General features: G+C 52.5%; 1 protein-coding gene across 8 annotated transcripts in view; it reads right to left on the bottom strand.

The window, feature by feature from the left end:
• The window catches only part of Ror1 (receptor tyrosine kinase like orphan receptor 1), a 291,697-nt gene that overhangs the window by 89,768 nt on the left and 178,477 nt on the right, over window positions 1-23,452 (bottom strand). For 5 of the 8 annotated variants that reach the window (XM_010605068.2, XM_010605069.2, XM_010605070.2 and 2 more), the window contains 2 exons: window positions 4,587-4,874; window positions 4,057-4,087 (listed from right to left, as the gene is read on the bottom strand). In XM_010605068.2, coding sequence (XP_010603370.1) covers window positions 4,057-4,087; window positions 4,587-4,874 — 319 coding nt within the window. Of the gene's footprint in view, window positions 1-4,056; window positions 4,088-4,586; window positions 4,875-5,019; window positions 5,167-5,574; window positions 5,597-12,425; window positions 12,477-23,452 lie in introns of those variants that run through there. The other 3 variants (XM_010605074.2, XM_010605075.2, XM_010605073.2) reach the window with 3 other exon arrangements.

Raw genomic sequence — 23,452 nt, 5'->3', positions numbered from 1 at the left:
TGCCATCTCCATCACAATCCCACATGACTTTCTCGAGAAATAAATAAGCTAATCATAAAGTTTACATGGAAATGCAAGGGACCCAGGCAGGAGAAAAAAATTCTTAAAAAAGAACAACATTGAAAGATGATCAATTTTATGTCAGCTTGACAAAGTAGAGCCTCCAGTTAGCCAACTACTATGAAAGTATATAATTAACACCTACATCGACTGATTGGTGATTTGGGTGGGCCTGAACTAATCAGTTGAAGGGCCTTAAAAGCAGAGTTGAGCTACCTCACTGTGGACTGCAGTCTGAGCACCACCCAAGCATCTTGGCATGCTCTTGTTGCAACTCTGCCCTGTGGATTCTGGACTTGGCTCGTCAGTCTACACAATCGCGAGAGTCTCTATATATGCACACATACAATGTCTTCCTGGCTCCGTTTGTCCCAGGAAAACTGACCGATGTGGAGAATGTGCAGAGAGCGCCAGAATTTTCTCCAGCCCGACAGGACCAAGCCCGTGCAGCTGGAGTAAGGATGAGAGTACAGATATGTGGATGCGATTCACAGTGGCCCCAGCTGATTTTAACAGGTGGCGAGACAGCTTGGAGGGTAAAAGTCTTCTCAACGACGCAGATGGAGTCGGGCGCAGGACTGCACTCCGCTCTAGCTGAAGGCCCTACAGGGCTGTCCGGGGATGCACACGTGGAGAAAGCCTGCGGCTCTCAAGGCTGAGCCGGAAACGAGGCACCCCATGCCAACAGAGAATGCGGTAACGCTCTGCAAGAACAGAGAGACCCTCCCTGGACCTTGACAGGAGCCACCCTGCCAACACCTCCAGCGTAGTTCTCCGGGCAGAGAGCAGCAAGACGCCGAGTTTCCACTGTTTCAGCCACCGTTAAAGAAATGCTAGAAAACGTCACGTGAGAGATTCCTGTCAGAGCCACGGGCCGCATGGGGTGGGCTGCGCGCACGACAGGGGCCTCACAGAGGACGATGGGGCTGGGAGACCCCAGGGCTCTGTGCTGTAACCGCCACCATGAGGGCTGAGCTCGGCACGGCGTGTGTGTGTGACAGTGTGGGTGTGGGGCCCATGGCACCGACGGGGGTATACAAGGACGGTCTGACAGCGGTGCCCCCACGATCCCTGGGGCTGGCAGACGTCTGTTAGGTCCCTGCATTTCCTGACTTGCAAGACAAACTTCCTGTAAGCCCTGCTGTTCGGCTGCTGGCATCTCATTTACTGCGTGCCCTGATCGCCAGCAGCGGCCACACCGAGCGACTGGAGCGCGCTATGTGGATCTGTAACTGCGCCCTGGGAACTTCACACAATCACGAATTTGCCTAATGACCCGGTTCTCATCACAGTGCACTCCGTGGTCGTCCACACACAGGGCCACTGTGGGCGCGATCAGGCTGGACAGGACGAGACCATACTTCGGAAGTGTGCTGCGTGAGGGTGGTCATTCGTCGGGTATCACCCCATCTCCGCGTCGGAACCGGGGCAGAACACGCTCAGTTCAGCCTCGGGTTTAAGTGCCGCTTTAGGAATTTTACAGATACAGCTGCTACTGGTTCAGGGACACGGTTTTCAAAAGTAAGGACAGGGACTCAGGAAAGTTTGACTAATTTGGGACTGCTACCAGTAGAGTACTCACTGTATAAAAATCCTGTGTAGCTCTTTTGTTGAAATCAAAGCAAAAATATTTCTATGGAAGTGAAATACAACAATCTATAAATAATATATGAGTTGTAGCCCATGAATAGAGCATCTAGACACGCAGAATAATGATTGAAGTTGTCATAGTTTTATCATTCCTGGCCTTCGATCACAGAAAAACCATAACTACATATCCTTCTTACCTTGCCATTCTGAGGACACATCTGTCACTGTGGGAGAATGGAACATATTTCACTTCACGGTTTTACCAGCTCGATTTATGCCTGTAGCACTCAGGCGTGGGCATGTGGCTGCCGCCTGCGCTGGTCCCTTCCTATCAGGTGGACCAGGACTCAGCAAAGACCGCAGAAACACAGAGGCCCCACGAATCCCGGCACCTGTCACCTGAACACCTCCGATACAGCCCCTGCAGGGAGTGACCAGAGCCGCCCTGGCCACAGCTCTGTCCCCAGGCCCCACAGACCTCCTAAGGCTTCACCGTGCCGGCGCCCCCAGCATCAGCACGGTGCCATGTGTGTTCCTTGGGTTTTTTGTTTCAGTGACTCTAAATTACCCAAGTAAACAGCAATTTATTACTACACTTCACTCCTGCTTTGGTATAGGTCATGGACTGGAACAAAAGGCCTTCAGAGGGGTGAATTCTCCCGATGGTCTCCCCGGGAGAAGGTTCAGCTGCCCAGGGGGCTCTGCATTCTGTGCGGATCAGACTTAGAGATGTGGGGACTCAGAGACCAGGTAGGTGCGCGGGGGACAGAGGAGACAGGCAAGGCCATCACCGATTTCCAAGGCAAAGAAGCAAAGCACATCAAAATACCGACTAGGACGGAGACCGGACGGAGGGCCTGGTGGGACTGCCAACTTAGACTGCATTTTGGTCTTCGTCTGTCCAAACAAACACGGCAGCGATTCACGGAACCCGAGGAGAGGAGTCTTTAAGGGACATTCACATCCTGCCCCTGGCTATCGGTCCACAGAACTGCTGCCTGGCTTCATGTCACATGAGAAACCATTAGCGATGTAGAGTGGATTCATCAGATTCCAGCAAGAAGTGCGCACCTACAAGTGTTTAAAAGTTGCTGAGGGCTATAAAACTAACCCTGCAATGCAGGCAGAAAGTCAACAGTCCAGGGCTGAAAAGGGAGTGCAGATGAGTGAACCACATTAATCACCTGTCACACAGATTACCAGTCGCATTAGAAACACAGAGTAATAGGAACAAATAAGGTGCCAGGCTGGAAGCATTTTTACAGCAAGGAACAAAAGTTTTTAATCTTTGTTTAAATAAGACTTCAAAAGGATTCCACATATAACCAACAATGAGACCATTAAAGAAAAATTAGCTTCAAGAAATGTGAGGCAGGGGGACCAAAGTTCCGACCTGTTCCAGATCCAAAGCCACACTGGCACTCCAGCAGGCTGAATGTAATCAGCACTCAGGAGATCTTAGACTTTCCTGTTTGCTTTGTCAGGCTGACCAAATAGCAGAAGGGTGTGACCGAGGGCCAATATTTATTTTTGCCCATTGCCGGTTTTATCAATGAGATTGTGGGATGTTGGTTCCTGAGGCAAATCCCAAGGTATTAAAACGACCTGTGGTGTCCTAGTGGCATGGAGAGACTGAGGGAGACTGAGGGGCCATCACAACTGCCATGGATGTGGCGGGCCCCATGCTCAGCCTGGGGACTCTGCTGCAGAAGTCCACAGAACCCGGAGGATATTTCCCTGCAGAGCTCCGGGTAGAATAAATGGGTCTTTCTCCCCAAGTAAAAATATACATAAAGAAAAAAATGACCCAAGTGGATACTTTTAGACTGAAAGATGAGACTCCCTCAGCCAGAATAATAATCACATCAACAGTAGGGTCATTTAAAGAAACTCAATCTTCAGACTGCATTAACGAGCGACTTCAACTGCCCCGGGACTCTCAGTCCAAGCCCCAGGCTCTCCCCTCTCTGGGACTTACATTTTCTGCCTCTGAGTTCTTTGAAGGGAAGAAAGAGAAAAAGCGATCACCTAGATGCATCCCTCCCTGTTCCATAACTCAGAGCAGCAGAAATGCTTGCAAACATAAAACAGACCTTATTTGCTGAAAGCAATGGTTTCTACCAGCGCACCATCATTTTGTTGGTTCGATGTGACCAAATCTACCGTGGCCACTGAAGGCTGGATTTACTCTAGAGCAGTAAGTGCGAGAGGAAGGCCACCGTGATCGTTTAGAGTCAACCTTACCAGGCCGGAGGCTCCTGCCTACGCAGCTCCCTGGGAATCCTACCAGAGAACGGGTGCCAGGTCTAGAAACGCGCTTGGGCCAAGCACAGGACAACTCCGCCTGAGCCCCGGAAACCTGCAGGGAAATGCTGAGGGCGGCGGGAGGAGACTCAAAGTACTTACGAAGATCCTGGACTTGCCGTAGGAGGGGGCCCTGAAGGGATGAAAGAGAAGTAATAGAAACTGTCAGTGTGGGAGCTGGGTGCAACCCGGACCACCACAAGCTCAAGTTCTCAGCCACCCAGAGGCGAAATTTACTTTTCTGGGATCTACTGTCTTGTTCCGGATTCTCTCCACTGCCTCTGTGACCCACAGCAGTGAGAATGCACGGGTCGCAAAGGTGAGCCCGAGTCACCAGAGTGTGGTCTTTGGCTCGGATGGGAGCCGTCAGCAGGGAGTGGGGCTTCCTGTCCCAGGGCTGCTGGCAGAGGGGGCACTCGGACTGCTTGGGGCACGGCGACTGGAGTCGGGCCAGCGGGATGGCCAGCCCTGGACCCTGCTCTGTCCCTGCACGTGACCACCGACTGCAGGCCATGGCGTACTCTTGTGCACAGTGGCCACACTTACTCGTGTGGAGCACAGGCACCTTGTGCACTTTCCCAAAGCCCCCATTCCTTCCGCCCTGGCCCCAGGACTCTGGTCCTCCTGCTTACCAAACTTGACGAACAGGACTCCGGTGGTAGAAACCACCTTCTTGCCATTGGTAGCCACGCACTGGAAGTAGCCGGTGTCGGTGGTGTCCAGGTTCCGGATCCGCAGCCGAGAGCCGTAGCTGGTTGCCCGGAAGGAGACCCTTCGCGGCTCTTGCACAACAGGGGCATCGTTCTTGAACCAGCGGATGGAGGGAGGCGGACTCCCCGAGACCTTGCAGTGCAGCTCCGCCGTCTGCCCCAGCGACGTGGTGATGTTGTTCATGGGCTCATTGAGGGTCAGGTAGGAATCTGCGGCAGGAGGGGAAGGAGGCGGGTGAGGCACTGGCACCCCAGCCCCCCAGGACATTCCAGCCTCCAGGTTCCCCAAAATAACCCATGCTTCTTGGTGCAAATAACAGCACAATAAAGAAGAGGAAAAAAGGTCAAAATTCACCTCAAATCTTTCCAACCCAGAGTAACAACATCTTTAACCTTCTCCAAGACCCTTCCTGTGTGTACACTTTGATGAGATGGAAAGAGTCAAAATCAGGGAGAAGCAGGAGAAATGCCTGCATGTTCACGAGGCGCGAGGCCAGGGCGGGTGCCGGTGATGACCGGGGCCCCATGGACGAAGTGGCAGGTGGGGCGGCTCCGTGACGTCACTCACGGCAGCGGAGCCTGTGACGTCACCCTCACTTCCCGGTCTCCACCCTGCGCCATCTGCCCATCAGTGTGCCTGCGCTCTACCAAGGAGAGCAGCTGTAACTTTAACCCGAGACTGACTGACATACGTCAGCCTACAGACCCTCACTGCCCAGGAGCTCAGAAACACGCCTGCACTCCACGACTAACAGGACAGAAAGCCTCCGACTTCCCTGGATACCGGCCTGCTCCCTGGTGCTGCCTCCCACCCTTCCCGCAAGCATCTACTGTCCTGATTTCCCTCTTCATGGCTCAGTTTGCAAATTTCAGAATCTCACATAAGTGGAACTGTTTTTATGTTTCCTACTTTGCTTCTGAGATCTGCTGTATTAAACACTTCCGTAATGAAATCCATTTTCCTTCGCCTTATTCTTGAATAAGTAGTGTTAAAAATCATTAAATAGTAGTCATAGAATCCAGTCAGAGAAAATAATCTGCATGTTTAAAATTAAGCTCAATACAAAAAAGAAAACATGCGCCGCTGCTGTAGTCATGGAGCCGTTTGATACTGTCTGCCACTCCCACCCACACGGTCCCTCCTGTCTTCCCGGCGCTCTGTGCTCTTCCCTCGCCCCAAAGTGCGCCGCTGCTGGATCTGCAGCTGTGCTCCCTCTGGCTCTCAACCCACAGCCTCCGGCCCAGCCTGGCACAGCGGTCCCAGGGACGGAAGGGGTCGGAACTGCATGGATCGGGACCCACCTCACCCTGGGGCTGAACTGAGCTCACGAGGTTCAGCTGGAGCAGCTGGGGACTGGCTAGTGGCTACTGTGCTGGACAGAGAAGACAGTGTATTTGTTGAATTTAATGAAAGTTTATTGGAAAATAAACTGTTCTGGAGCTGTTTTAACTGGATAATTTAATGACCAAAATGCCTGTTAGAGGCATTCTCAAAAGCTAAAACTAAAGGATCGATCATGTTCCACAAGAACACTGAGGCAGGTGTCATGGAAGTCTGGGGCGTGGCGCCTGTGCTGGGGGAGGCCAGGCGTGAGGGCTCTCCCTCCTGCAGCTCCACGGCTCTTTCATCACAGTTGCAAGTCCACGCCAGGCTTGGCAATGTCCTCTCACCCGCATGCAGCCTGAGGGACATGGATAGACGCATGCGCACCCCTAAGATGTGCTCGCGAGGCAGGGAGGCAGCCAGTTAGCACCTGGCCCTCTGGAACCATGGGCAACTCTCCACCCCACAGCACCGTCCCTGTGGGTCACTTGCACACGCCCCATGGAGGGGAATCAGGAGCCGCAGCTCACGGCCCCCAGCAGCACACTGGTGGCTCCCGTGCTGGCTGGGCCTGGACTTTGATCAGCTGGGTTTGGACCTCAGGTCTTCCCCAATGACCTCTGTGAACCTGGGCAAGATATTTAACCCCTCTGTACCTCAATTTAACCGGCTGAAAAATGGGGATAATAAACAAGGTTTTCCACCTGGCAAAACTGTTACAGGAAGATCAAAACTAAAGCCGGTGGCACCGGTGAAGCCCCAGGGCCTGTGTGTGATGGAACAGCAGGGACGGTGTGGATCAGTGCTGCTGCCGTCTCTCTGTAACAACACCCTGCACTGTGCTTTGGCGGATGCATGGCTTCCTGGTCGCCTCCTCCTGTTGCTAACAGGCGGGGAGTAGGAGCCACACTGTTTCCTCTGGGTCCTCAACACCTGCCTGGTCCCAGAGTGAGCAGTCAAAGGGCCTCAGGGCCTTCAGGTCCAGGCCGAGCCAGGCATCAACACAAGTCCAACAAGGCCCCGGCCAGCACATCGGCCGCTGCAGACTGGCACACTCCTTCCACGTCGGAATGAACCACCCCAGCCCTGTAGGGAGGAGGCGTAGCCCAGGAGGGCCGGGCAGGGGAATCTCTCACCCTGGTGAGCTTTCCCTGGCCCTGGCAGGGCTGGGTGCCTCATGGATGCGAGTGTGGCCCAGGTTGGAGCAGGCACTCGGGCTGCTCCTGGAGGCCGGTGCCTCGCCGGCCCCCCTCTCTGGCTCTGTAACACCTGTCAGAACTGCACACGAGGGCAGTGGGCATCTGCTTCCAGATCTCCCTGAGTGCTGCACGAAGGAGCCTGGCCACAGACAGGGCTTTGACACAGCTCCTCCCGGAGAGCGGAGCCTGGGCTGTGGTAGCCACGGCAGCTGTATCTTGGGCGCTCTGGGAGGACCAGCTCCATCAGCCCAGCATTTTGCCTGAATGACACGAAGGGACTGGAATAAAATGGACAAAAACGCCACACAGGCCCCAGGCAGGGCCCGCCCCCATTCCAGAGCCAGGGAGAAGCTTCCGGAAGCTTCCGGAGGTACCCAGGGGCCAGCTCAGTCAGTGCCCCCAGGCTGAGTGTGGCCACTCCTCTCCTGGACACTTGCTCTCACGGGGCAGAGGCACCACGCAGAAGAAGGAAGTCCATCACGGGCTGGGGACGGTCCTGCAGCTGGCTGGCACCTGCCCCCAGCTCTGAGTTCCTGACTCACCGCTGGCCTTGGGTCTGTGCCTCCTGGGGCAGCGCGGGCCCCACACAGGAGCCACGGAATGTGGGCGGCAGACACAGGAGCCGCTGGGTGGGGCCGGCGAGGGCACTGCAGCCCATGCGGGAACGGCCACCGGGACCCTCCCGGTGCTTTGATTCAATGCCTGAGCACCTCTCCTCTTCACCACGCCTTCAGACGCGCTCACACAGTGCCACACACTGGTGAGCGGGAGGCGGGTGGGACCTGGCTTCAGAAAAAATAACCCCACACCCCGACTCCTCACAGCTCTGTGTCCTGCAGCAAGCTGCACCTCCTGGCAGCGACCCCAATGGTGACAATGTGGTGCCGGTGACAACAGCTGACACCACACGGCCAGGTGTCCCTGTGAACTCCACACGTGAGAGGGGCGAGAAAGCGTCCACGCTTACACAACAGGAGGCAAAAGTCTAATCCAAACAAAGTATTTTGGTTCCCGAGTGCCATGTTCCAGGACAGGAGTTCTCTAGCTTTTAGGACTCAGGACATCTGTGTGCTATTTACAGTACTGAGAACCCAAAAAGAAAATTTATAAATATTGTTAGAAATACAATAATATTTAAAAATACAGTAATATTTCAAAGCAAAATAACAACCATTACTTAACATAAATATTTTAATGAGAAACAACTGTCTTCCACATGCACACAATAGTGAGAGGAGGGCATCATTCTATGTTACTGCAAATGCACCCTTTGCTTACTGTTCTCCTGGCTTAGTACCTGACCTGTGGAGATGGTTTCCCATGTTTCCAGAAGGGCATTTTCAATGGCCTATCAGATGAATCAACACTTAGGGTGTTGTTCTTTGATCCTACACCAAAAGTCATCAAGTGCTACTTTCTGAAATTGCCATGTGAGCCAGGCATGGTGGCACACGCTAATAATCCCAGCACTCAGGAGGCTGAGCAGGAGGATCTCGAGTTCTAGACCTTGGTCTATATAGCCTGAGACTCTGTCTCAAAAAACAAAACAAAAAGTGGTAATGTGAAGTTTGAAGCAAAATAAATGAATTTGCACAGCTTGTTATATTAAAAGGGCTGATTTATCTTGAACTCTTCATGGATCTTTGACTCACACATGGTTTCACAACAGAACGTGTTGGTCATTATTAGATCAGACTGCTGAGTTATATATAACGTCCTCACGTGGACACATTTAATGATGTTGTATCAAAAGCCACACTTGTGAACACTACCACCAACCTCATCCGAGAGGACCGAGACCCCGCCAAGGTCCTGGTGATGGACGGCCAAAGATTTTCCAGAATTCTCATGTTTGCTTGAAAGTTCAAATTATACAACTGGCATCTGATGCCATCCGTTCCAGAGACAGCGAGCTCACTGGGTCCAGTTCCGAAAATCGAACCCCACCTCGTCCTTCAGGCTCTACTTCAGGGACGACGCATCAGTCCCTGAGGAGCCTGTGGCTCAAGCAGCAGGGACAGCTGTGCCGTGTCTCGGGCTGGGCACAGGCTGTCCTCCAGCAGGCACAGCGAGACACACCCGGGCAGAGGTGGAGCTCTCTGCTGCTTCTGAGAACATCCTAAGCACCGGGGACGAAGCCGACAGCGTCACTGTCTCCATTCGCACTCCAGTCCCAGCACCGTTGCTTTTGCACAGGGAGGATGGGTAAACTGAGGCTCGGGTGGCCAGAGTCCCAGATAAAAGGCAAAGGCAGGGCATGGATTCCAAGCCAGGGCTCTCCCTGTCACTGTCCTCTGTGGCCTCCTGCACTCTGCCTTCCAGTCCAGTCCCAGAGCACTGGGTGTGCCCAGCTTGGGGGCAGAGTGGTTACTTCCACCTAGCAGTAGGGCTATGGCGAGCCCCAGGGACTGTCGGGCCCGGACAGCAGTGTGGGGTCCAATAAAATATTCACTCTTTATAATGCAGGGAAGTGAAGCATTAATGTCTTTTCAGAGCTACCATCTCCGAGCTACCCTAGAAACCCATGATCACAGTGAATGGGTTTTGCTCTCCTGTGAACATTTCCAAGGTGCCAGGCTCCTGCTGAGCATCTCACACTGACCTTCTAAGCCTTAGCACAGTCCTGTGTGACAGACACAAGGGGCTGGGATGCGCTCGAGGTTGTCACACAGCCAGACTCAGACCCAGGCCTTCAGACACCAGAAACGGTACGATCCCCTCAAGTCACGGAATACAATGTCCTTGCCCCCTAGGAGTCTCCAGTGGGCGAGCACACCTGCTGGCCCCAGGACGAGGAAATCGTCAGGAGGCACTTGGTAGCTGGGCATTGTCATCGAGAAGCGGCTACTTAAGCACAGCCCAGGCCTCTCCTGTCCTGAGCCTTAACCAAGCTGAACGTGAACTGCAGAAAAAGAACGAAGTCCGCTGATGAGCTCCCTGGGACCTGTCTCAGGCTCCTCCCTCTCTCTTTCTTGTGTTCCTCCGGCACACCCTGCGCTGTTGTGGACTTCGTAGGCATTTAATAGATGCCGGTGATCAAGTAAATACAGGGCTCCAGAGGGTCTCAGGCAAATTAGCCTGGGAGTCACCTCATTTATTACCCACCCACTTGACAAGATGCCGCATCCATGAGCCCACAAATCCCTCCCAACATTACTTAATTTTCCAAGTCCACTCTCATCTCTCCTCAGGGAGGGAGGCAGGGCCAAGAGTTATGGTCCCATCTTGGCAGGTGAGAGAAACTGAGACAGGAGATGTTTCCCAGGCCTTCGCCATGGCGACCGGGCTGGTGGGGAGGGGCCCAGCAAGCACCAGGCTGGAGAGAGGGGGGTGGGCAGCAGAGCGGGAAGGTGGGCGCAGCCCAGCTCCTCCGGAGGCTGCCAGGCACTTAGGTCATAGCACTGGACCCGGAGGGAACACTGTATTCACCATCAACCTGCATCCACTTTGCCCAGGCCTCTCCAGAAATACTTGGGACTATCTCAGGGAAATTTTTATCTTAATAAACTCAATGCAAAGCGTAATCTAAATCAGCTTGCACATTCTTGAACCGGAGCCACAAGCTGTGTTTAATAAAAGTCAGCAGAAACAGCAGGGAACTTCTGACCAAGCACAGCGTCACCTGATTCCAGAGTCTGCAGGCAGAGGCTGGGGGAGCCCGGGACCCCCAGGGACCCTGTTGGCTGGACCTGGGCTCCCAGGGGCCCACGGCACTGCTTGTGACAGTGGACGAGGACACAGTGACACACGTGTAGCCCAGCCTCGCCACCTCCTTGCTGCCACTTAACCTTTCCAAGCCTCAGTGTGCTCAACTGTAAAATGGGGCAGATATTTGTTCGCATCTGTGAGACGCTGTGGGGATAAACAAGATCAAACGTTCCACAAGGAAAAACATCCGACACATGGGCTCTAGCTTTAGAGAGGTAACTCCTTGGTCCAGGGTGGAATCCAGCTGCCAGTGCTTCTCAGATGCCCTGGTGATTCTCCTGGGCCATCAGCAGCTCACTGGGCCCAGGTCACCAGGCTGCCACTTGCCAAGCACTGACTCTTGCCTGTCTTCCTGTGAGTGCCGGAAGGAGTCCATTCCTCATAAACCCTGGGGGCGCTCCCAGGATAGCACTCGGCATCCCTGGGAAGGAGCCGGACTGACCAAGGCCACGGGACTCACGAGACAGAGCAGCAGGAGCACAGCTCCGGCCCCGGCTCTGGGCTGGACGCTCCAGGATCTGAACAATCCCTGCCAGAGACAGGAAGGCACGAGGAGACAGACACACACCTGGCCAAGCCCAGTGGTGTAGCGGCAGGCAAGAGGGGCTGTGCATGTGATCAAAACACACTGTGCACTGTGAACCCTCAAAACACGTGACGCTAGGGGAGAGGGTGGGCTTGGCAGGCACTGGGGGGTGACTGGAATACGCCGTGTCTTCTGCAAATCCACCTGTCTATACAGCCCAGGTGCACCAATAAAAACGTGGGGGAGAGAGGACACGTGTGAGGTGCCAGGGAGAAGACCCTGGTGTCCCAGCCTTCCACGGCATGGGCCAGATGACCAGAGGCTCTGCACACACAGCGGAGGCTCTGCAGGGCCCCTACCAACCACAGCTGACTGGAGAGCTGAGGACAGCCACCCCCAGGATGCCCCGGGAGCCTGTGAGCAGGAAACTCCACTCCCAAGAGGCTGCACCCACTGCAGGAAGACGGATTCCTAAAAGCTCGGGAAACACTTTTCCCTCTCAGGCAGTTAAGAGCTCTACCGAATACGAACAACCGACTCCCACGTTTAGACCTCTTTGCTCCCAGTTGTAAGTAACGGAGGTGGGAGGAAAAGGGACAGTGTGGAGCAGCGTGCGTCAGACATCCTCAACCAGAGCCCTGCAGTGCAGTTTTGTTCTATGAAGACAGTGAGGCTTCCAGAGCTTTCAGCAGTGGGACTCGACTGTATCACAGCTCCTTCTGGAGCCTCCAACCCCACGTGTTCCTTTACTACCTGCTCTTTGTCGCCCCACTGTCTTCTTTTGGTTTGCTCTATTTTGAGACAGAATTTCCCCTTGTTGCTCAAAGTGTTCGAACTCTGGATCCTCCTGCCTCAGCCTCCCCCACCCTCTTCCCCAGTAGCTGACATTATGGGTGTGTGTCACGATGCTCAGCCTTATTGCCATTAACATCTGCCACTGATAACTGGCCCGAATCCACCCAGATGACATCTCCCTCTCACACCAAGGAAGTCCCAATCTTTACCTTAAATCCTGATTTTCCGGCAAGAGCACTGGAATCTATAGGATCCTGGGCAACTGCAGCAAGGTCACAGGTGTTGTGGGTGTTTCAGCCAAGGTGACGGTCTGGGGCCCTCTGAAATCCGAATGGTGAAATCCCACCCCCAGTGGGGTGTGTGAGTGATAGGCATGCAATGCCTCTGGGAGCCGGGTTCCATTCTGTGCACAGCGAGCAAAGAACTGCAAGTATGCACCCGGGGTAAAGACAAAGCAGCCGGGTACTGAGGTTAACGGGGAAGGTGTGCTCGCGCTCCTGCACGCAGAAACGAAAAGGTGGCAAACTTGAGAAATGGCACTGGGATGGCCGGGCGAGAGAAGAAAGAATACAGGCCAGGCTTTTGATTTTAGATGTGCCTAGTGCCCCGGGGCCTCTCCCGGGCCTCTGGATAAGACCACAGAAATGACTGATGGGTTGCTGAGTCCCCACAAGGCACCACAGATGGTAACTCTCCCAGAATGCACTGTGTTAACCACAAGCAAGACATCTGGCGCCCTCGTGTGAAGCTCTGAGAAAGTTTCAGCAGTGAAAGGTCACTGAAGGTCAACTGAAGGTCAGGCTATGGATTTATCTGCATGTTCCCCGGCCTGGAGCTTTAGAGGCTTCTGGGTCTTTGCTATTTAATTTTCTCCTTCTCTTAGGAGGAGGGAAGCAGGACTGGCCCTGGGGTGTGGGTGAAATTCCAGTGGGTGGAGCAGGTGGTCTCCCAGCCCCAGCTGTGCCTACAGCCCCACAGGAGGTAATGAGTTCTGAGGGTCCCCAGTGGGGTTAGCATCCTTCTGACACAGGCTGGGCAGTCTCCAAGGACACAAGGAGCTGCCCTCAGTGGACCAGGAAGGGACTCGCTGGAAGCTGGCAGTGTGGGCCCAGACCTCAGCTTTCTAGCCCAGAATGCTGAGAAATAGGTATCTGTTTGTCCACGGCCCAGTCTATGGCAGGTTGCTATAGCAACCCAGGCAGAAACAGATGGCTGTTGTGATTGAAGTTTCCAGTTCGTTTTACCTGTTTTCAATTATTTTGATTATTCGGATAAGGGTATCCTTTTATGACTTCATGCTTAGCATGCATACCTATGTCATTTAAATTTTAAAAGAATGGGAATATTTAGAAGTTGTAAGCAGGAACATACGCAACTGTCAGGAGAGCAACTTCCTTTTGCTACCTAGTCAACCTCTTCCAAAGGAAATTTTGGACACAAGGTCCCCGCCTTGAGACTTTGCCCCTGGGTCTTGGAGAAATATTTGCGATCTCGTTACTTCACAATAGTATCCATCTTAGGTTTAAGATGACAATCACACACACAGACACACACAGCCCTGAATCCTCAACTTCAGCTCACTGCCCAGAGGATAAGCAAGTCCACGGCCGGCGCCCTAGGACGCTCCAGGTACAGGGGCGTCTGTATTCAAGACGTCACCTGCAGCTCCTTCAGCCCTGCAAAGCCAAGCCGAGTAAAGACCACAAGGCCACCAGCTATCACCTCGCCTCACTCGGACTCAGTGGGGTTTGAGCTCAGGCTTCCACCCTGCACATCACACTGCAGCCTGCAGACTGCCAGCCCTCACCTGGACTGGACAGGAGGGCGGTCTGCTAATGAGCGTCTGATACCTGCAATCCCTTCAAAAGCCAAGCCTGACCCACACTGCCGGCTCGGGACTGTAGCCAAGGTAAAGAGAACGCCTCATCACAGACGCCTCTGGTTGCAGTCCCTTGAGCAGGACACACCCAGCACAAGCATGGCCTGTCCCGTGGGAGCCGCGGCGGCTTTGTGTTCTGCAGATGCCACAGGTGTGCTTTTGGCTTCCATGGGTCCCTGGGCGAGAAGGAGTAGGGTCGTCCAGGGCCTCCAAGGACAAAGCCAGCATGCCCATTGTGGCCTTGGCCTCACAAGAAATCCTCAAGATTCCAAGGCTCTAAGTGGAGCAGGGTGGCTTCTGAAAGAAAAGCGACCTTTCAGCCGCTGACCTGTCATTCGTGCAGCTATAGAGTCTGTTTTCTTAAGCCACGTCTTGGAGGAACAGGATGCTGTCTGTCCATATTCGTGCTCCAACTCGCTGAGGCCGATGCTCCAGCCTCAGTTTTGCCCAGACGTAAGCTTCAGGAACGTGAGAGGCACAGAACACTTCCTCCCTCCCCAGCCATCCTGTGAGATGTGGATCCCCTGGCAGCAGGGCGCAGCACTGGCTCAGTCTGTCACCTGAATGTTCTCTTGTGAACGGGTAGTTTTGCTCTCAAACTTTGAATGCAACTCCTCCACAATCAGAGACGATCTGATTTACTGCTTATGCAAGAAAACAGAAGTGTGAGGAATCTGGAGGCCCACCGCAAAGCAAGTAGTATTTTCTCAGTCGCAAGAGGCAACGTATCAGTTGAATACAGAAGTCCACAACCTTTGTGGACCTGGCCACACCTTTTCCTGTGGAGGCCTGCTGGGGGCAGAGGTGCAGAACGTTCCCAACAGAGCGACATGGAGCCAGGTGCCTGAGCGCAAAGCTCCTGGCCTGGGGAAGAGGATCGTGACTTGGAGAGATCGGTGTGTCCAGGGCAATCAGGGCCCTTGCCCAGGGAAATGCACTCCGGTGTGTCAGAAACGTTTCTAAAGAAAGCCACATGTGGCACCTTGTGGGGTTTTAAAAGGAGGTGACCTGGCCCAAGTCCTTCCAAAGCCCTTCTGTTCCCGAAGGAAGAACTCACTAGAGGATCTCATGGGAAACACAACTGAGAGCGCAGGAGCCCCGTGTGGGCGAGACGCTGACCAACGCCGGAGTCAGGAGAGGGAGGCAGCTGGACCACTGTGTTAAGACGGGGCAATGGATCCAGGGTTACTCCCAGGAAGAGGGACACCCGCCACATGGTGACGCCACCAGTCCTGTACAGAGCCAGTCAGGAAAGTGCTGTTTGGAGCCATCAGAAACTTGCTGTTTTTTTGTTTCTTCACGTGAATCTGGTGCCGTTCACAGGACCAGTCAGAAGGTGCTCTTTTCAATCCTTCATTTGCACGTGGACACAACCAATCAAAACACACTATTTCTGACGCTTCAGTTACACATAACAGGGAGTGAAGGACACTTTCAGATGGCATGATGTCAAGTGAGAGCTCGCTAGGACGATGTCCCAGTGCCTTATGTGTGTGTGGGAGAGACAAACAGGGCCCCTTTCCCTTACCCTGTCCTGGCAGCACTGGGCAGCCATGGCACAGGCTGTGCGATGCCCGGGTTGACCACCAGGGCAGGGGTGGAGCCGGGGACAGGCTTCGGAGGGAGAGGCACTTGCTGGTGTCTGCATTTGTGTCCCCACTGCTTCTCCTCGAGGGGGTGTGGCCTCAGAACTGCAGGCAGTAGCAGGCCCTGTGTGTCTGATGGCTTCCCATGGGGTCACAATGCTAGGATTTTCCGATGGAGGAGGACTCAGCCTCACTCCTCTTTTCCCCTTGGCACTCTGTCCTTGGTGTACACTTCTAGAAATGTCTCTCAGTCTTTCTTGGCCAGATGCCCTTACGGCCTGGTCCTCAGAAGATCTAAGCAATTCCCAGCACACCTGCTGCACATCCTAACCCCTAGGCTACTGAAGCGGTTACCCAAACCCTGCAAGCAAGGGCGGTGAGGGAAGGCCAGGGGCTGCAATGCTCGGGGCTGCCAGGGAAGGTGAAACTACCCTCCATCTGCAAACTTCAGCTTCCCACACAAAGAGAAGCTCCCTGAGGCCAGGGAGTCTCCGCCTCCTTCCCCTCCCCCTGAGGTAGGAAGAACTGCAGGGCAGAGATGCAGAACAGGCTGCAGTACTTGAAGCTCCCTCCATCCAAAGGTAGGGTCTAATTAAAAGAATCATATCACAGAGATGTATGTGCACCTATGTTTATAGCAGCACAGTTTATAATAGATAAAGCTTAGAAACAGCCCATTTGCCATCAGTTGGAAACTGTATAAAGATGTGGTTTTTCTATAAAATGGAATACTACTCAGCCATAAAGAATGAGAAATTAGATTCATTCATAGGAAAATGGATACATATTGAGGATATACTCCTAAGTGAAATTAATAAATCACACATGCATAAATACCAAACAGTTTCTCTGGCGGGAAAAACTATAATAGTACATGAGATCCTAATCAGATAATTGACAATGTGAAATAGGAAGAAAAGGGCTTAAGATGTTGGGAAAGTGTGAAAAGTACGGGAAAGGGAATAAGGGAAAGGAAAAAATAGGAGAAAATGAGAAAATAGAAATAAAATATTTGTAAGTGGGGAGGGGAGGAGTGGGTGAAGGGAGGGCAGGGACAAGGGGAAAAAATGAGAACCAAGACCTGTCATGTAAAGGTACAAGATCCCAATAATGAATGTAATTGTACTGTATCCCTAAAATGTACCGATAAACTCAATGAGGAAAAAAAAAAAAAAAAGGTAGGGTCTGAGGGCTGCGATGGAGCCCAATGGCCCTATTTTCAGTCCCAGCCCCACAAAACAAGCAAACAGCGGAGCCCGTCGCCTTTCCTCATACCTGGCCGGGGCCTCTGTGGCTGCAGAAAGGATCAGAATGCTACCAGAGTGATGCCATGTGAGAGACTTCAAGGTCCAGGCTAGACAGGGCTGAGTCCCTCTGGGAACCTCTGGCTGCTGCTCACCCTGAGGCCACCATGTGGAGTCCTCGGAGAGAGAAAGTGACACTGGCAGCAGCACCAGCTGTCCCAGACCCAGCTGTGTGAGTCCTCTCAACCCAATCACCAGACATGTGAATGGCAAAGTCTCCAAAACGACCTGAGCCACAGCCATCACCAGAGAGACCTGGAGCAAGAACCACCTGGCTGAGTCCAGTCAACTCCCGGGAGAACAAGGGAGACGGCACTAGTCCACGGTTGCTGTGCAGAGCCACTGGGACTGGCTTATCACCCAACAGAGATAACGGTGCATGGTGCCCATTCGGGCGTCCAAGGAGTAAGCGCTCCAGAGTAGCAGACACTCGGTGAGCTGTATCTCGAGACAGAGTCTGTGCTGGGAAGGGACGGTGAGGACTCTACATAGCCTGTTTTCAAGGTGAACATTAAGGAAACGCAGAATGTGAGTGGATTGTCATGAGTATTAGAAAAACAGCGCCAGAGAGAGGTGTGGAGGCTCTGTGGTGAGATCTGGAGACCCTGGGTGAGCTGGCCAAGAGGATGGAGAGGCAAGGTCAGCAGCATGCCCTCCCGATGGGAAACCTCAGGATGCAGTGACAAGAAACTGACGCTATGGATCCACTGAGGACAGACTCATGTATTCCAGTCCTGCCAAGAGCAGGGGCTTGTCCAGGTGACATTCACCGGGTGGATGGACGGACGGATGGACGGCAAGCACTCCAGGCAGCCTGCTAGAAAAAACCCCAGCCAACTTGAGCACCAGAAGGCTTGGGATCAAGTCACACACTTTGCTCCTGCTGTCCTCAGCCTGCCCGTCTGCCTAATGACAGGAGAGGAGACTGGAGGTTTGTTCCTGACTCAAGCCTCCGAGGGTGACCCTGCATGAGTACGGACGTCCTCTGTGCATTCCTTTGCCATCTCCGTCCTCATGCTGGAAAGACCCATGCATGGCCTTTGTGAGACCCTTGGATGACAGGTAACAGGAGGTCACTGGCGCCTAAGAGGGGGAGGAGGGGCAGATGAGGAGGGTGAGGAATTTAACAGAGCATGGGTTGCTCTTAGTACTCTGGAGAGGATTCTGGTCAGACTTCTCAGAAACAGGAGTGAGAAACTGGAAAGCTACTGGAACCTGGGCATTGGTCTCTCTCCACTTTAATCTGTGCTTCTCTCTAGGAATCTGCCTACATCTCTCTCTGCAAGCCAACTTTCTTGGTTTCTCTATGCAGTAAATGATCATCCCATGAGCCCCACGGTGATCTCAGGGTCCTACAAGCAATTCACGTGCACTAACCGGCTGCCTCTGAGGACCAAACCCGAATTTCCAGAACAGAGAATCCGATTGGCCCTGCCTGGTCAGGTGCCCTCTACCTGGTCCAATCAGCTTTCAGCAGAGAGGCGAGGCTCCGTCATACAAATGTGGCCTCTCACCATAGGTCAGGGGAGCAGGTATCGGACACCTGGGTTTCTCACAGGTAGGCAGGCTCCCCAGAAGGTACTCAGAACAGAGCCCATTGCCAAGTCCTCGCACTTCCGGTTTTGATTATTGATGAGATGCAGACGCTCTAACTTAAGCTTCCTCTTCATGTGCACTGAAACCCTTTCCACAGCCACTGGAAAAACTCTGACACTGTTCAGGAATTCGGTTAATTTTCAAGCTGGCCTGGGTCCTCCCGCAGGGTCTGTTTTCTTATCCCTTGAGGATGGCCCAACGGACGTGTGGCAGTGTGAGCTCACGGCGAGGGCGACCAGGGCCTCCTTCCTCCTCACTATCAACAGATGCCAAAGACGTCCATGCCGGTCAGCGTTAGGAGTCGCTCTGTGTGCGGGTGTCCGGCAGGAGGGGGCACCGGGGCAGAATGGCAGCTACGCCGAGATCAGTGCTTTCGAACCATGGAAAAGCAGCTATGTTTGACATTTTGACAATCATTTTAGAGTCTGGTTCTTATTAGTCTCATTTTTGCCTTTTAAAAGGCCTATTTATTTATTTATTACTAAAGACGCCAGGAAATTTGGAACAGAGACTTACAATAAAACACGTCCCCTGGCCTTCGTACTTACCAATCTTTCAAATAAACAAAAACATCCAGAGAAGGCCAGAAGAAGCACTTCTAGGTCGTTCCCTGACCTTAGCCATCCCTAGCAACTGCTTTTTGGGAAATGGAGTAGAATGGAGATTGGGAGAAAACAGGAAATGCAGGGAGTTCAAGGGGTGTGCGGGGAGGAAGGAAGGGCTTCGTAACTCACTTCCTGTAAATGCCTTCACACCTCGCAGAGACGACGGAGCACCCCCCCCTCCCTGAGGAAGAGTCATTTCTCTCCAATCACTCCATTTTGCAAGCTACGTTATTCACAAATGAGACATTCAAGAAACACAAATTCTAAAATAAAACTGCACACCGCTCGTGGAAAAGCAAACAAAAGCAGCTAATGTACTGTGGCTAAAAAAATTTTCAAACAAAGTGGCAGTAATTTACTGCCCTTGCTTGGAGCTGGACCCAGTAACATAATCAGAACCCCCAGGACGGGGAGAGAGCATGATTTACAGTAAGTCTCAGGATAATAAAAGAAAATGAAACAGCAAATTGTGCATAAACATGAAAGCTGTATTTCTTCCGCTTTCAGCAACTGCATCAAATTTCCAGCCAGAATTTCAGGGTGAAACTTAGAAGTCCCCCAAGAAGAGAAATGGGAGCCAACCCACATCCACGCCTTGACTCTGCTCCAGCAGTCAGAGGACATCATTAATAGTGAGACATGGCAGTGACATGCAACGAGGCCAGCGGTCCTGGGTTCAAGTCCTGCCTGTGTCTCTCCTTGTCCACCGTCCACAGGCAAATCATCTCTGCTCTCTGAGCTCTCGTAATCCCTGGTGCCTGAGACTGTGGGGAGGCTTCAGTGAGATGAAGTAAAGCATGCAGGAGGGGGATTGGCACAGACATCTCAATTAATGGGGTTATAAGTTTTAAATAAAAGTAAATAATACACCGCAATAAATGGATTAGGATAGCAAGGGTGCCTAGAACAGGGTCAGGTATGAAGTCTTTTATATGCACCGCTCCTACACACAAACCCCAGGTTCCAGAAGGCACAATGGGCTGGCAAAGTCAGTTTTGTGTTCGAAACCTCCAAACACAACCTTTTAAAGCACACTGTCTGCTTTTCAGGGTTAGTAACTATAAAATGTCATCAATCTGAAGTCTTGTGCCGGGTCATGCTTGGCTCCAGGAACAAATCAGGAGGCCCAGGTTCTAGAACCAACTCTGCTACCTCTGGCTGGGTAACCAGCACAGGGCTGGGGAGTCCAAATGACACCGAGGAGCCGGGTTGTTTTCTTTCTTGCCCTGGTGAAATTCACCACTATAACTGTTTCAGCTCCGCGGCACCAGAAACGTTCACACTGTTGTACAACCAGGACCCCTGCAGCTCCACGGCTCCCTTCTCCACCACAGCGCCAACCGTCTCCCGCCGATTCCTTCCAGCCCCTGGTGGCCCCTTGCTCTCCGTCCGTGTGGTTCCCTTGTGTGTAAACACGCAGTGCAAAACGCAGCAACAGTCAACTGCTGTGATTTGCGGGTTCCAGATCCCGGAGGTGTCCAGCAGGGCTGCGATGGAGGGGCCGAGACCCGGCCCAGCGCCTCCTGGGCCTGCGGATGGCGACCCCTCTGCCTCCTCACACCTGAACGCTCCTGGGGGCACTGCAGTGAGGACTGCGTCTGCTCCGCCGCTGCCCCCAAGCACTGCTCGGTGCTGCAGGAACTGCTCTCATTTCGGGTCGCATTTGTTACCTTCACCGTTCCGCCGATGATCCAGAAGCAGTGGCAACTTCCTGTGCAAGTATTTGGATGGCGTTTCTATCTTGCAAGATACTAAAAGCAAGTTTTTAATTCCCTTCCCCAACTCACCATATGAGGTGTGATCAAAATATTAGACAAATGTTTAAATGTAACTAAAAGTTATTACAGTATGTGGCGCATTGCCATGAACCCCTCTAAAATACTCTTACTTCCGACACACTTATCACATCATCCTTGCCACTTTCTGAAGCAGCTCTGGAGTCTTCTTTTCTAAGTGTCTTCATAGGTGTGATAAAAAATATGGTGCCTGCTGCTGCTGAGTGCCATCCGATGGAAAACCAGCCCCGAAAAACACGACACTGTGTCCTCATCCACCTGATTCGCTGGACCCGGCAGTGCGACTTCTGGCTCTTCCCCAAGTCGGGGAAATGTTCTGAATGGGCTCAGGACATGGAGGAAGCTGGGAGAGGGCAACTAAAAGTTCTCAGGAGAGAGGAGTCCGGAGCTGCTGCGGGAAGCGGCCAGGACAGGGCACGAGTGATGAGCGTGTTCCAAGGGGGGTTGTTGGAGGGAGATTCATGGCAATGTGCGGCTTACTATAATAAATATTTTTAAAAATTTAAACATCCATTGCCTTTTTTGATCAGTAACCATGGAAGGAAAGGAGAATGTCTGTGATTTTTTTTTTCTGGGAAAAGAAACAGTGCTGAGGGGCATGAACTGGTTTTGAATGTTCCTGGCATTTGATCCAGTGTTGTTGCCCCTCCTCTACCCAGGAAAAGGCCGAAGAATAGAGAGGAACTTTCTAGTCATGCCAACATGGCATTACACGTATGCACGCACACGCACGGGCGCACACGTAGAGGTTGTGCTCAGACTCAGGCGTCAGCTCCACGACAGGAAACAGGAGCACGGAGCTAAGCCGGGGAATGGAGAAGGCGGAGACACGTGTCCACTTCAAGTGACCTCTGAGGTCATCCCAGTGTGCACGACAGCACGATTCCGAAGCTCGGTGCTGATGAACAGAGAAAGCGGCGTAGCCAGATGTGGGCTGACAGACACGGGAAGACAGGACCGCAACCTTCACTCTCCTCAGCTGCCCGCTGGGGTGCGGCTGGATGAGGAGACACTTCTAGTCTGATAAGGACCACATGACCCAAATTCTTACGGGGGAGGTGCTGCAATATGACTCACCCAGGAAATGGCAGCTTCCTCAGGATGTCGGCTGCCTGCCCCGGATGTCCACGGGGCGAGTCCGAGATGACCCACGCCAGCATGCAAGGCACTCAGGGAGCAAGGCCAAGCGCTGCCCGTCTGGCTGCCAGAGCCAACTGCATGTTTTCATCTTTTCCCCGGTGTAGCTTTTGGGTGAAAAATGGAGCCCCTATGTGGCCAGAATCAAGTCAAGTTTATAAGAACAGATCTCTCCAGAGCCACATCCTCCAAAGACCTTCACAAATACTAGGACAGGACCAACAGCACCTGACATGACACAATCGCGCTGCCTAACAACCGTTTTAAGAATTTTACAATGTATCCTTCCCAAGAAAGAAAGAGATAAGAGGTCTAAGGCCTGTTCTCATTAGACACAAGCCAGAGACTAAGGATTCTTGAGTCAGAGGGTTTTGTAGATGGATGCGAACTCAGTGCTACGCCAATGCCCTCTGCTGTGGCTTGGCCTGAAGATTCCCGAGGGCCATGTGGCGAGGCCTCCGTGCCCAGGATGTGACACGGGCACTAAAGACACGAGAGACAAAGGTGCCGGATGACCCGAGTGCTCCTTATAAGTGTCCTCTGGTGATAAAAAGGTGTATATTCTTCTTTGTGACATTCTAGAATGGCAGTCACATTGCCTAGATGCCAGAGGAAAAATCAAATTCATTTTTAAAATTATTACAATCAGTGCACATTATTTTTACAAACTAATGGGCTTCACTCTGACGCTCTGCATCCACCCTGGCATCTGCCCTCTCCACACCTTCCCATTTGCTATAGTCCTTACTCTACTTTCAGTTATCTTCCTCCTCCTCCTCGGCCTCCTCCTTCTCGACTGAGCTTCCACATGGAAGAGAAAACATGAGACATTTGTCTTTCTGTGTCCAGCTTATTTCACACGATAACCTCCAGTTCTCTCCGTCTTCCTGTCAGTGAGATAATTTCCTTCTAGAACTCGAGCTCTAAACAGAAGAACACTGCAGAAAAAGTGAGAACTGCAGATAATTTTGGCATTCGTGTGGGCTAAGGAGAGGAGACACGGGCACAGCCTGCTTTCCATTTGGCAAACTCCCAGCATCCTGTAATAGCCAGCTCAGGTGTCACCCTCTCCACCAAGCCTTGCACACTGCCCTGCTTTATTATTCAACCACTTCCCTCAGCCTGTACCTCGCACTAGTCTGTGAGCATTTTGAGGATGGGTGGATATTTATTTCGGTATCCAGTACCTCTTACGACACCTGACACATGGTCACGTTTTGTGTATATATAAGTACATATAGGCACTAGTGTGTGTGTGTGTGTGTGTGTGTGTGTGTGCATACTTATGTATATGTGAACTTATAGTAGATATTTTATATATTATGTTATATAT

Source organism: Fukomys damarensis, unplaced genomic scaffold, assembly GCF_012274545.1.
Source record: "Fukomys damarensis isolate Sample0158 unplaced genomic scaffold, DMR_v1.0_HiC HiC_scaffold_33, whole genome shotgun sequence".
Classification (NCBI taxonomy): Eukaryota; Metazoa; Chordata; class Mammalia; order Rodentia; family Bathyergidae; genus Fukomys; species Fukomys damarensis.
The sequence above is the reverse complement of the archived record's forward strand: the minus strand, read 5'-3'. Positions and strand labels throughout refer to the sequence as shown.